The 13,419-nt window shown below is 47.1% G+C and overlaps 1 protein-coding gene across 5 annotated transcripts in view; it reads left to right on the top strand.

Moving 5' to 3' along the window:
• The first annotated feature begins 1,629 nt into the window (after positions 1-1,629).
• Positions 1,630-13,419, top strand: part of FANCA (FA complementation group A) — a 34,091-nt gene continuing 22,301 nt past the window's right edge. For 2 of the 5 annotated variants that reach the window (XM_035337216.1, XM_035337217.1), the window contains exons 1-13: positions 1,630-1,712; positions 2,223-2,332; positions 3,216-3,288; positions 3,742-3,884; positions 4,325-4,420; positions 6,047-6,120; positions 7,203-7,315; positions 7,835-7,917; positions 8,350-8,383; positions 10,607-10,673; positions 11,254-11,366; positions 12,325-12,401; positions 12,857-12,998. In XM_035337216.1, coding sequence (XP_035193107.1) covers positions 1,670-1,712; positions 2,223-2,332; positions 3,216-3,288; positions 3,742-3,884; positions 4,325-4,420; positions 6,047-6,120; positions 7,203-7,315; positions 7,835-7,917; positions 8,350-8,383; positions 10,607-10,673; positions 11,254-11,366; positions 12,325-12,401; positions 12,857-12,998 — 1,168 coding nt within the window. In that variant the 5' untranslated portion in view covers positions 1,630-1,669. Of the gene's footprint in view, positions 1,713-2,222; positions 2,333-3,215; positions 3,289-3,741; positions 3,885-4,324; positions 4,421-6,046; positions 6,121-7,202; positions 7,316-7,834; positions 7,918-8,349; positions 8,384-8,859; positions 9,042-10,606; positions 10,674-11,253; positions 11,367-12,324; positions 12,402-12,856; positions 12,999-13,419 lie in introns of those variants that run through there. The other 3 variants (XM_035337218.1, XM_035337221.1, XM_035337220.1) reach the window with 3 other exon arrangements.

The following is a 13,419-nucleotide window of genomic DNA, read 5'->3' as shown; positions in this document are numbered from 1 at the left end:
CACTGCTCCTGTGGGGCTGGATGCACGTATGCAGCTTCGTTAGCTGCTGTGCTGAGCTCAGGGCCGTGAAAGCAGGGAGTGCTTGGCGAGGTGGTTTGCTCTTGGGGTGTGCTGCGTGCTGACTGTGGGTCTGTCTGCACTTGGACCCGCCTGGGCTCAAGGGGAGCTCCTTGGCGTTGCCACCTCAAGTACAACCCTTGGCTGCAGCTCCTCTCGCCTTTTGGGGGGTTTCTTGTCAGTTTGGCCCTTTGCAATGGTGTTTTTGCCCAGTTTCCTGACGGTGCAGGGTGTAGTGGACCGCTGACTGCTCTGAGGCGTTCTGGCACTCCAAAATTCCCATGCCAGCCCCTCGTTGAGCCGCGGTCCTCACTCCTGATCAAAGCAGCCAGGGGCTGCAAGCGCTGGTGGCCAGCCCTGTCCCCAAGCACCACCCAGGAGCAGATGGATGACCCTGTTCCTCTGGGCAAGCGTGGCTCCTAAGCGTGATGCTGAACAGATCAGGACGGATTCAACAAAGCTGCCCACCTGCAGGGTCAGTTTTATTGCAGAGGTCTCCGGCACAACCGCATTTTGCCTTCCCATTGCTGGTGCACAACCAAGGGGCAGACAGGAGGCCCACGAGCGGCTTGTTCTGCAGCTGAGGAAGACTTCTGCACAGAGGCAGGTCCCTGGGTTGGATCCTGCTCTCAGAGCAGCTTTACGTGGCCCAGCAGCACAGCTGGACGTGCCCTGGTGCGGGAGGAGAGCCTGGCCGGAGACGCTGCCTCGGCAGGGTCTGGATGACGGCGCTGCAAAGGCAGGGATGTTGAATCATGGCGCGCTAGTTAAAGCTCCGTTTCCTTTCTAGATTCTTCTTCATTAATATTTTAATTAAAACCAGCCCTCTGAGCAGACCGCATTAACTCAGGATACCTCACAGATAGTGCGCCGAGGGATTAAATATAGCAAGAGCCGCTCTTCGCAGGCTGGTAAACCAGCGAGGCTGCAGCGACCTGCCAGGGATGTTGGTAAGGGAGAAATTTTCTGTCAGATTGTCACACAGAGGGGGACAACCTCCCTGGCCGGGAGCGTGACAGGGGACAGACATTCTGCCACGTCCCGCAGCCTCCCCGGCGCTGTGGCGGTGGGAAGGTGAGGCCGGCGGGCTGGGGCTGGCACAGCGAGCACAGGGCTGCAGCCCCAGCGCTGCCGGGAAGGGATTTCAGCTCTGGTGGTGAGGATCATGGGGTCACCCCCTCATGGGACCAGTGCTGCCATGAAAACGTCCCAGGGCCAATTCCAGCACGGGGGCTCTGAATGCCTGCAGCCAGCGGGTGAGTCCTCGGGGTCATCTCCATCTTCCCCGGGCAATGCTTGTGTTCCACACACAGTGAGCTGCTTTTGTTCCACACACAGTGAGCTGCCACCTCCTGCTCTGTACCCTTGGCCGCCACAGGTAGCCGGTGGCAGCAGGGACAGTCCCCCACAGGACCCCAAGGGACCCCCCACCTCACGCCATCCCGCCCTCCCCAACATGGCGGCCTCCTGCGGCCGCCACTACCAAGATGGCGGGCGGGAGGGCGGGACCTCGCCTCTTCCAGCCAATAGGCGAAGGGAGGCCCCTGAGCGGGCGGCCAATGGCGGCGCGGAGCGGGCGGGTTGGTTTGGCGGGCAGCGGCTGGGCGCCGCCATGATGGCGGGCGCGGGCGGGAGCGAGCTGAGAGCGCTGCTGGGTGGGTGCGGGCCGGGGCCGCCCCCGCTGCTCGGGGCAGGGTTGGAGGCACCCTTTGTGCTCGACAGCTCGTCCTGCCTCTGGATTGGGGCTCCCTGGGGCTCCAGGCAGCTCCGTCCTAGCCCCTCGGGTCTCTCCAGCCCCTCAGGTGCTGCCTGCTCCCCTCAGGAGCTGCTCACAGAGCCCTGAGGTGGAGGTGTCTGGTGGGGCTGTCTGGTACCATTTGGCTTGGGCAAGGCCAACAGTGCAGTGCCTGGTGGCCTTGGGCCCCTCATGCCAACGTGTGCTGAATGCCACAGGCTTCATGTGCCTTGCTGTCCCTATGCTACGTGTGGAACATCCCGCCTGGCTGCTGCCTTGCTGCTGCCTGCTGAGGGTCTGGCCAGAGCCAAGAGGGCTCTGTCAGCCATGTGTGGTGGGGCAGTGGAGTGGGAAAGGGAGATCGCCTCAGGAGGGTTGTGAGTGGGGGCCAGAGCTTGCTTTGGTTTTAAAATAAATCCAAACTTCTCAGCAGGGAGAGCCAGGAAACGAAGAAGCACCTTTGGGAGCGGAGCGGAGCTCCGTGAAGCAGCTCTGCGGCTTCTGGACCACCATCAGAACCTGAACGACCTCCTCCTGGAGGTAGGAGTGGGGCAGGGACCTCGGGAGATGCCTGCTGGAGAGGGATTTCCATCAGGGTCATTCCCAGGGCAGCCATAAAACGAATGTCCCAGGAACGCATTTTTCATGATAAGTGAGAAGGAAAAAACAGCACCGTGGAAGTAAGCTGAAGCTTAGAGTTCTGCTCTGCAGAATTTAGACTTATTGTTATAGACTAAAAATGGTTAAGCATGGGACAAATGGACAAATGGAAATCCAGCACCTTTCTGGGTGCCAGAATTGCCTTTTTGTGTATATAGGGGGGAAAAAAAGCTGGAGGGGCTATTAGGTTTTCTCTGAATTACCAACCATTTCTGACTTAATGTGACTGTCTTTATGAAAACCCGTGCAATTTGTCTGCATACGTGCTTAAGCCAAGATTCTGTCTTCTTTCTCCTCCCACACTAGAGAAAGTTTTTGATTTTGGTAACCGGAGTAGGCAATTCCAATACTTCCCATGGTTCAGCCACAAGAATGTTTCTTTCTCTACAGAATGTGTGTCTTTATTTAAAAACAATAAGGGGAAGGATGATTTATCTGTAAAAGGATCCAACATTTTGCTATGTTCATCAAATATCTATGACACTGGCTGCACAGACAAGATCCGTTGATCCGTTGGGTGACCATGGACAAGGAACTTTGACCTGTATCTCGCTTTCTCTGAATAAAAGGCACTTTACATCTCTTGCAAGGTGCCTTAAAATCCGTGGTTTACCATGACCATGCAGGAGCACGGTGTTAATTTCATGTCAGTTGCTCCAGCCCCATGGAATGCCAGAGCTGCTAAATACGATTTGGAGGGAATATATTTGTAAAAGTGTGTAATAGACATCCAAGATTGTTAATGTTTTTGTTTTGCTTGCAGGTGGAAGATTTAGTCAAGCCAGCTGGAGAGAGTGGCAAAGAGTACCAGGAAGCATTGTCAGAATCGTTCATCGGTGAGCGAAATAACATTGGTTGGAGACACACATGGAAAAGATCTTCACTTATAAATTTCTGCCTGTTAAACGCAATCCCGATTTTACTTCCTTCTCACTGCTCCTGGTCTCCCATTCAGCTGCTTGTTTCTTACTTGTCCAGTGAATGGCACCCCTAGCAAGGTCTAATTTTAGAATATTTTGATTATTTTAAAGTGTTCCTGTGAGTCTTGCAAGATTAAAATACAAAATTCTACTTAGTAGGGACTTTCCATTTCTGTGCTTGTTCTGCCATCATCTTATGTAGGGGAAAGGAATGGTGCATGGAAATGTAAATGACTTGCCCAGTACAACAAATTATATCAGTGCTGGAAGGAGTTTTAAGACCTGGGATTTCTCTCTCCGGTTATGTATTCACACGTTGATTTTTATTGCGTGCTGTCAGGTTTCTGCATTGTGGGGTTTTGGTTTTAGTCTCTGTTCTGCAGGAGCAGGCCTCAAGATTGGGTGTCCCCGCAGCAGTCTTGGCCTCCAAAAATGCTGTTACCAACCTCGAGCGGATCTGTCAGCCTTCTGCGAGCCCCTGTCAAGTACCACTGCTGAACTTGGACCAGAGAGTAAGCCAAAGGCCTTACAATAAGCTTATCAAGAAATCAGTATTGTTAGCTTTGACTTTAAACCCTGGATTGATAAAGACTGATAAATCCTTTGTTCTGATAAAGTCATTCAAGCGTAGGACCTGAGTGGCCGTTTATTCATTTGTGTGTCTGATAAGCTCTGATATGCTCAGGTGATGGTCTTCTGTACGGAACCTGTGCCAGGGCTGCTGGCTCGGCTCACCTCTGAGTAGCTGTCAGGTGCCAGTGCTGTCAGCTTGGCTGCCTTTAACTCAGCCTTGAGATGAAAGGTGTGGGCCTTCCCCATGAATTCTCTCCACCATTCAGGTCTTTGAAAAACAGAAAGCAAAGAAAAAAAAAAACACAACTTGTTTTTGTAAGAATGTGTTATTTAATTTATAAGGGAAATTATTTCTGCTTATTTTTTGGGGTGATTCCAGAAGAGACTGTCTTGCTTGCTTCAAACAGTCAAGGATTTGTTGGTGAACAACGTGTTCAGTCGCTCACACTTCTGTCAAGAAATATGGAAAATGCAGGTAAGAACTCACAAAGAAATCTTGCTGTTACAAGCCATTTAGATTTCATCTGTGGAACTGTAACCTGGAGTACTGATGCTGTGATCTGTTCCGTTTTCTTTGGAGTTTTTTGTAATCTACAGTAGTCTTGCCACTGCTTATCCCTGCTTGTGGTCTAGCTGTCGTTTTGAGTTTCTCCTAGGAATGACTGTGGTCTTTCTGACCTTTCAAAAGCATGATTTACAGACAGTGCAGGGCTTGTTTGTTGTTGTCGGTACAACAGCTCCCAGGTCACTTGGAGCTTATTTTCCTCTCTAGTCAGATTTGCTTTATTTTTGACGAGGACTTAATAGAGGTTTGGAAGAATCCATTAAATTAAAATTCAAATTGTGTGGCCAGTGGTGCTGAGAAACTGCCACAAAAGAGAGTTGACAGCATCTTGGTGATGGAGCTTTTTGGGGAGCCAGGCAGGCAGGTTACCTCTCTGAAGGAGATTTTAATCCGTTTCCCTTTTGTGCTGGCCACAGCTGGTTTTCTGGAGCTTTTGGAAGCAAGGAGGGGCACGGCAAATGTGGTACCTGGAGTTACAGTGGGATTAAACTCATCCGAGGTGACACTGCAGCTAATACGAGCTTTGGAGGGATCATTTTCTCTCCTGTTTAGCTTCATTCCTTACTGTTTTCAATGAAATATGCTGATAACGCTCCGTCAGGTGGTGCATAGGCTTGCTGCCCAGGTCAGTGCAGACTCTCAGCTGGCTGTGGGGTGGCGCAGCCCCAGAAGTCAGCAGGTCTCTGGCTGGTTCTCTGCTCCGTTTGTCTGGGAATTGTGATAAGCCTAAGCGAGTTTGTGCAGTGAATGGCTTGAGAGAAATACGAGAGCAGATAACAGGTTGCATTGCTTCACAAATGTGTTGGCTTGATTTCATTTGTGTGGTTTGTTTTGTGAAGATAAATGGTGCTCTAAATAGAGTTAAGGACTTTTTGTGAGCAGGACAATTTTGGTTGCTCGCTGCTCTGGTGGGAAAGAAGGAATAGACTGATCTCTCTGGATAAAGAGGCATGCTCTAGTCTCAAATATCCGTTCGGGGGCTGAAAATAGAATCCTGTGAATTTTATGGGCTGATTAAAATCTCCTTGTTCTCGGGTAGACATGGAGATCAAGTGCTGCTATGTAATTGAGATCGTTACAGTAAGGGATTAGGCTGCTGAACACAAAGTATGTGGGCGAGTTGGGGGTCATGCTAAAAAGCAGCTACTAGTCACTGCAGAAGGCTAGTGGGACTTGTCTTCTGAATGCCTTGCGTGCTCAAAGACTGCTCAGGTGGTGGTTTTCCTCCATGCCCATGGGCCCGTCGTCTTGTACACCTGCAGATTCTCTTCCCGCAGTCTTCTCTTGGGAGATGGATTTGAAATGTGGTACTGTCCCGTTTTCTCGGATAGCCACTGCTCCTTTGAATATGCAAAATCAGTATTATTCAGGGGACAAAGGTGGGTGTATTTATGAACGGAACACCGAATTGCTAACCCTGAACAAAGTTTAGTTTCATTTTTTCTATATAGGTTATCTTATATCTGTATAGGTTATCAAAACGTTGCTGTTAAGTGTGAGATGTGCACTGGGACCTAATTGTGACGTTCTTACTAGGACCTTCCAGTGCTGGAAGCTGTGTGGCACCTGCACAGAGGCAATATCATCGGACTGGGAGAGCTGCTGGAGAGGTGAGCAGAAGAGAGGTTTGCAGATATATTTAATCTTTTAAAGCCTATCGAAATGTAATCGGGGATTAGTCATGAGTATTCTGGACTATGAATATAGTCAGATGCTTGCAGGTGATCAGATTAGCAGGATTTAAGAAGTTACCCAGGGTTTGAGAGGTTACTCTGGGTTAATTAGCACAGTTCGGGTTATAGTGGCTGCTTGTCTGATGGCTGCTCAATCAATTGGGGTGTGAAGCAAACGGTTGGACAAGAACCACCACTGCAGCCCGTGCTGGCTGATTTCACTTAGTTTTCACTGGCACAGCTGGCTGCGCGGTGGGGCAGGTACCACGCGGTGTGGGGAAGGACGCAGTAACCCAGCTCTTTCGGTTCACCTGGCCATACCCTGAGAGCCGCTTCGGAAACTCTTGGTTAGCCGGTGCAAATTAGTGCGGGTCTTGGTGAGAGGTCTTGCTTCACATAAACTGCGTGCTTCTGTCGTGTCAGAGCCAGTGTTTCAATAAAGCGAGGCAGAGTTAATCTCCAGAGGACAGTTATTCTAAGAATTTATTTATTTTTCCCAATACAGAGCTAACAAAATCAGTTACTCTTTCAGAACCTCGGGATGTTTTCTTACTGTGTCAAAGGAATATTACAAGGATCCTTGATAAAGCCTTTGATGCCAATTTACTTGTCTGTTAATGAGATGGGGAAAAAAAGCCTTCAGTGCTTCCTGTACTTCAAGGAAACCAAAGAGAGAGGGCTTGGGTTTTCTATTTTTTTGGAAAGCATTTTTACCCAAGTATCTTAGAAATCAGAACTAAAATCTTGTAAAAGATGTCTTTAAATAGAAATACCTTAATGTCAGATATGATTAATACTCAAATACTTGAACACACAATTTCACATGTATTTTTTCTTATCATAATATGAAGCAAATGAACTCTCTTGGCTTTTATAATGAAAAGAAATGAACTGCCTCATGTAGCGCACAGTCCCACACAGATGTCTCTTTCCGAAGTCCAAGGGGAAGGTGGGGCAAAAAAACAAGCATCACAAAGCGTAGAAGGGATTGAACTGAACGTGCTTTTGTTTGTTCTCAGCAACCCTGACGCCCCTGCTGTGGTGGAGTGGCTGTGCAGCAGCCTTTGTGCTCTGTGTGAGCAGGCGGAGGAGCCCTCGCAGGACGTGGAGCTCGCTGGGCGCGTTCTCTCAGGCAAGGCACTGAGCTGGGCGCTGCGAAGCGGGGTCTGACTGCTGGCCTGCAGCACAGGCCCGCAAGTCAGAAGCTGGGGCTGTGAGAATGGAGACCCTGCTTTGCGTTTTCTTAAGTTCTTTCAATAAGGGAAATATAGTTGGTGAATTTACCAATTCTTTCCTGAAAAAGATTGCTTGAAGGGCTGTAGCCTGGCCTTTGGGCCAGTGCAGCAGGTCAGGTACAATTCACCTGAGCTCTGCGATGGTAGAAGTGTGTGACACCTGTAAGCAGCGTGGTGTTTACAATCCTTTACATTTCTGTGCTTCTTGTCATTGATTGTTCCAGGTCCTTTTTGCTTGAGAGTAATTTTACTCCAAGAGAAAAGCCGAGTGTTGCGCAGTCTTGCTGACTGTGCTGATCAGTGGGTGATGCTTTTCAGACACCAGTCCCCCTGGGGGAGTGAGATGGGAAGGCAGAAGAGTGAGAGGTTTTTATCGGAAGGGGATGCTGAAACACTCGTTCCCTCTTGATTTGCAGACTTTGCGATCACGTTTCTTCAGAATGGCTTTCAGCAACCTTCAGAGATGGGAAGGAGGTGTGAATTCAAGAAGGTCCCCAATGTAAGGACAAAATGAAACTTTAAAGATAGTTGTTTTAAAAAATAGCTGCATTTTATATGTCTCTGTGTTTATGAGTGTAAATAAATCTGAGTTTAGAGCAACAAAGAAAAGGAAATGGCCCATTTACTGCAGTGGGTAAGGAAGAAATGGTAAAACCAGAGACCTTTATAAAGAGAATTTATCCTAGGTGACTTGTCAGAGGCTTTTTAGCTTCTGTGGGTTCACCTTGATTGCTCTTTTTTTTCCGTTTGTATAAGAAGCATGGAAAATGCTTCCCTGTCTGCCTGTTGTATCTGTTATGCGTTAGAGCCTGAGGTAAAAGTTAAGCTTTAATTTAAGAGAGACAAAACCTTGTTTGACTCAGTTTACTTTTCCTGCGTATAATTGTAGCTGTTTTAAACACTAAATTCTTAATTTGTCAATTTTGAACAGATCTGTCGTGCTGTTTTACAAAGAATGTTGACATGTAAGTGTTCTTGTGATTTGGAACTTTGTGCAGTCACTGCTGTTTGCTAGGCTTAAGTTCCTTGCTCCTTACTGAATTTCTGAAGGACTCGGAGCAGTCCTCTCTCTGGGATGCTTTGCCTGTGTTGTGCATATTTATGTCACTGATTCTGTGTGCTTCTGTTTTTTCCTTTGCTCTTGTAGAGTGTCTCCTAACACCAAAGATAATTTCTTGCTTTTTATGCTAGTTCATTTTTGATCCTCCCAGCTGCAACATCAGGTAAAGATATTGGAGCTGGTTTTTAACAAGTTTGATTGGAAACAATCCAATCCGTTGTAGTGCAGAGGTTAAACTAGGATATTTTTTTCTGCTTCTTAAACTCAACTTTGAATTTACCAAGTGACGTGCAAGCAAGCTATTTAGCTGACTTGCTGTTTGGATTTGCAGACTAATGGTTTAGGAAGCCTGATGTGTTTTTTTTTTTTTTTTCTTGATGTGCATTACAAATCCTGTTGCAGAAAGACTGAATGCACGAGAAGGGTTTTCTTTTTTTGCCTTGTGTCACAGAAGATCTTCACAGTAAGCTGCTGGTTCTGCTGTGCTGTTTTGTCTGCAGAGGAAGCATTCACTTACACCTCCTCACGTGCTCTAGGCCATTGTATTCATCTAATCTGCCTGCGTGGGTGTTCTTACTTCTCCGTCTCCTTAGTGACAGCACTTTACCTCTTTTCTTGCTGGCATGTTTCAGCAGCATGCTTGAAATCAGCGCTTTTTGCCTGTTGTAAAATGACTGAAAACCAGGACACAACACGAGGACTGTCCCCCCCTGCCCTTCTGCACCTCTCTGTGTGGATATCGCCAGCCTGATCCCTTACCCATGTCTGGCAGAAAGTGTTGTCTGGAGACAGAGCTGCCTTACAGACCTTGCTGAGCAGTTCTAAAAAGGGAAAGCTGTAAGAGAAGTGCTTTATTATTTAGTATGTATGACTCCCATCTCAGGTGACCCTTTAATGGTGTTGGCACTTGAAAAATAACCCTCATAAACACAGGACTAGAGGGATTCTGGGGGAAGCGAAGCAGGCGGCTGGCAGTCAGGCTGGAGTCAGTGCTAACCTGCTCTTCATTTGACCTTCACGTTCACGCAGCCTGTGCTGCCCATGGAAAATGGATTGGAAGTTCTGAATTAAGTCTTCCTTTGAGTGTGTGCTTTTGGGTCACCTTTGAGGGGTTTCACTTAGCTTGTCAGCTGCCTTGAAGAACATTAGGGTGCTTTATATAAAATAATTCACAGTTAATGGAGACGTTCACGGGAGGAGGACAGGCTGGGAGCACTGTGCTTCGTAGTAATGATTGTGCTAAATTGAACTCCCGTGCCTGAGGATAAGCAGAGTTTATCTCCTTTTCTCTGTTCTCCCCTGCTTAACCTCAAAGTATTCCTCAGCAGGGGAGCAGAACGCTCCTCCCATGCGCTGTGGCTGCCTTACAACAGAACTGTGAGGGACGCCTGTTTTGCTGCCTCTGTTTGGTAGTTTTTTCAGAGAGCATCACTGAGAAAGCCCTAATGATTAAATCCTAATGAAAACCAAACTTTTTTGTGGTTAAAGAGGAGACTCCTGAAGGTAGGATGGAATAAGAAACAAACCCACTGCTGCTGCAGCCTGTAAAGCAGAGGATCTCAGTATGTGGGCTTTGAGTAGTCTGGTCAGGACCATGTGTTGTGCAAGCTGCCAACCTCTTTGACCTCTACCAGGCATTTTGGGGCAGGCCTTGCTTTTGAAGGAGTGCTGCTAAGCCAACGTAACATGAAGCCCCTCTGCTGTCACAAAGAAGTGCCATTCACAGCAGCGTGCTCTTCGTTGAGAGTATTGGAGACCATTGTTTCAGGAGGCTGTTAACACAGAACTTGCCTGTGCAAATCCCTCTCCAGACTTTTCTCTAGTGCAGCCTTGCAGCGTTTGCACTCTTAGATGCACGGCACAGCTAGGATTAGATTTGGAAATTACTACTTTACATGCGTCTTTGGATGGCTTAATTATTAGCACATTTTTGGGAGTGCTTTTAAAGTGGTTCAAGGTTGATGTTAATAGTTTCTGAGTCTCTGTGTTACTTCTGAGTAGTTTTTGTAAGAATTTAATGCTGCTGAATGGCACACTTCCCTAATGGGGTCACCTTCTTATCTGTTTGGGGTCACGGCTCCTTCCGTTTCTCTCACTGCATCTTTCTGTCTTTACTTTGGGGTACCAGGGGTGCTTGATGCTGTTGGTAAAGAGAAGCAGGAGGATGTCTCTGCGTTGCAAGCTATGAGGTTCTGGTAAGAAACACAATTCCTCTGAATACTGTCAGGAGGAGTATTTTTATCCAGTGTTATGCTTGTTAGTGAAATTGAGTGAATGTCTGTTCCCTCCCCCCAGCCCTATTTGTGTTTTATGTTCTCTAATAAAATACTCACAAGTGAAATTGCACGTAAAAAGAGACGTGTGAGATAGGAAAGGGCATTCTGGTGGTCTCAGAACCAGTCTTGGAGCACTTCAGCATGCAGTGCATTTCCTGTCTCAAGGTTGCTCACTCTGCTTCTTAGCAGGAACACCTGGGAGGTGCCTTCATCTCCTCAAATTTCCGTTTCCAGACCCATTTTGTCTGACTGCTTAGTACTTGTCAGCCTTCAGTCCTGACCTGTGCAGGGATAGAAGTTTGACTCAAGTTTGTAAATCTGGTAGCTTAATAATGTTGAGTAACTGACAGATTTTTTAAAAATACATATAAAAATGTATACATCACTGGCATTTTGATGAGGGTAGGTGTAGAAGAAAAATGAGTCATTCACCCTAATCAGCGCCTGGTTGATCGTATTTCCTGCGCATTGTTTCTGAATATTTCCTTGTCATTTATAGGCTGAATGTGTTCAATGTGTCAACTTATAGAAGTGCAGTTCATCCGGATTCCTTGCAGCAGTTTTTTAGACACACCCTGACTGAGGTTCTTACCTACAGCCCATTGTTGAAAGGTAGGAGGACACGGGGAGCAGTAAGCGCCTCGAGGGTTTGTTATTGTGGTGGGTTTGGAGCTCCATCCCACCCAGACCTCACTGAAGGGAGTCCAGCCTGCAAACCAAGCACAGTGCAACTGCCTGACTCCCTGGTTCTTTCCCTACCTGCATATTGCCAGAAAAGATGGGAAGTTCGTCTGGGTTTTAGAGGGCTGTAGTCCAAGAGAAACCCTTAGGTGGAAAATCGGGGCCTTCAGATAGAGCTTTAGCCAATAGCTTATGAGCAGATATTTGGATAACATCTACAAGCAGCCTTTATGGAGCAGACAGGGGAGAACTGTGGCTTCTGGGAGTAGTTTTAGCCAAAGGAGGAGCTGGGTGGGAGAGCAGAGAAAGCCTGGGGCTAAAATAGTGTGGCCCTATATGTTTCTCTTTAAGTGCAAAACATAGCCTTCCCCTGCTGGTTGGGTGTCTGTTCATTTTGTTTTGGCAGATCACACATAAATGCAGGAAGGCTTCTAATCCATGATTGTTAATTGTGAAGCTTGATGTTTTTAGGAAGAAATACATCTGAGCTGCAAAATCTCTGGTGAAATGTTATCGCGCTGAGCTTTGATCTAGAGCCGCTTACCTGTAGTGTGGGAGAGCAATGTCATTGTTGCTGGCTTCCTGCTGAAAGAGATCATTGAGGGATAAGATGATTCCTTGCTGTTTTTCCCTGCATTATGTTGGCCAATGCATGTGTGATCTCGAGAACAGCTTTGAGATGACAGTGCTGTGGTGAAATGGCACGGTCGTGTTCACACAGTCTGTGTTCCAGCGATGAATAGGAGAGAAAAGATTTCAGCAGGCAGCTTTTAATGTATGTGGCTGTGAAAGCTAAAGGGAAATGTTGTGTGGTGAAGATCTTTGTTTTAGGTGTATTTTAAAATCTATTGCTGAAGAGGTAACTATTATTTTATTTTTCTGGGTGTAGTGTCTGATGCCATCCATATGCAGAGAGAGTGGAGCTTTACAAGGACTTGTTCGCTGCTCACTACCTTGTATCGCAAAGTATGTCTTCTTGGTCTTACAAAGAGCACATAATTATGTTGGTCTTGTATTCGCTGAAATATCTGAAATGGAATTACTTAAATATAATGCGTTACAGTCGCAGAATCTGAACTAGCCGCCAGGAGCTGCAGGCAGGACAATGCCTGAAGCACTAAGGGGATGTTTTTGTGCAAAGCTCCTAATGAGAACAAAGATATCTGAGGATGTGAATTTTCACTGTTATGGAATATGGCATTGCTTCTGAAAGAGTTGGAGTGTTCCTGTGTATTTTAGCTAGTGCTGATTCCAAGCCACAATAATGTCTGGCCCTGGCAAGCTGATGCAGAAGGTGCACACGAGATAGCTTTTTCAAAAGTTACTCAAAAGGCATCTGCGTGTTAATCTTGGCAGTGCATTGCACCCTTACAGGTGGCTGTATGCCATAGCTAAAGTGAATTGCTGTCACTCTCTTCCAGCTGTTTGTGGCATTCAGCGCAAAGGAGTCGATCTGCCAGCTACAGCAGGTCCTGGAAACACACGAAGTGAATTGGCAGCATGTCCTGTCCTGTGTTTCCACGCTGGTGGTCTGTCAGGCTGAGGCTGAGCAGCTGTTCAAAGGTGCGTAGGTATTGGCAAGCCTGCAAGATAACACACGCTTGTTGCTTCTCAGATACTGAACAGAGAAAGCATCCTGAATGGGGCAGCAGCAAGTTCGTAACTGCTCTTTGGAAATTTCTGTAGGGGAAAGAGCAGGAACTCACCCTCTGCATTCAGGTATTCTATGTCTGCTGTGATGTGAATGCCAGGCCTTGTGTCTGACACTTCTGTAATTCAGTGTGCAGCTAAGAACGATTATTTGATAATTACCTTCATGATTATTTGGAGGAGTGATTACTGAAGCTTAGTTCTTCTATCTCACCTTTGCTAGCAGACCTTGTTTGATAGGGTTTCTTACTGATAGTGTCATTGCTGGACTCCTTGTGGTTCTTGCAAGTGGAAGTCTTAAAGTATTTGACCACTGAAAGCACATGAAAAATCT

The sequence above is a fragment of the Oxyura jamaicensis genome, chromosome 11 (genome assembly GCF_011077185.1).
Source record: "Oxyura jamaicensis isolate SHBP4307 breed ruddy duck chromosome 11, BPBGC_Ojam_1.0, whole genome shotgun sequence".
NCBI classification, from domain to species: Eukaryota; Metazoa; Chordata; class Aves; order Anseriformes; family Anatidae; genus Oxyura; species Oxyura jamaicensis.
This window is presented reverse-complemented; position numbering and strand designations above follow the sequence as displayed.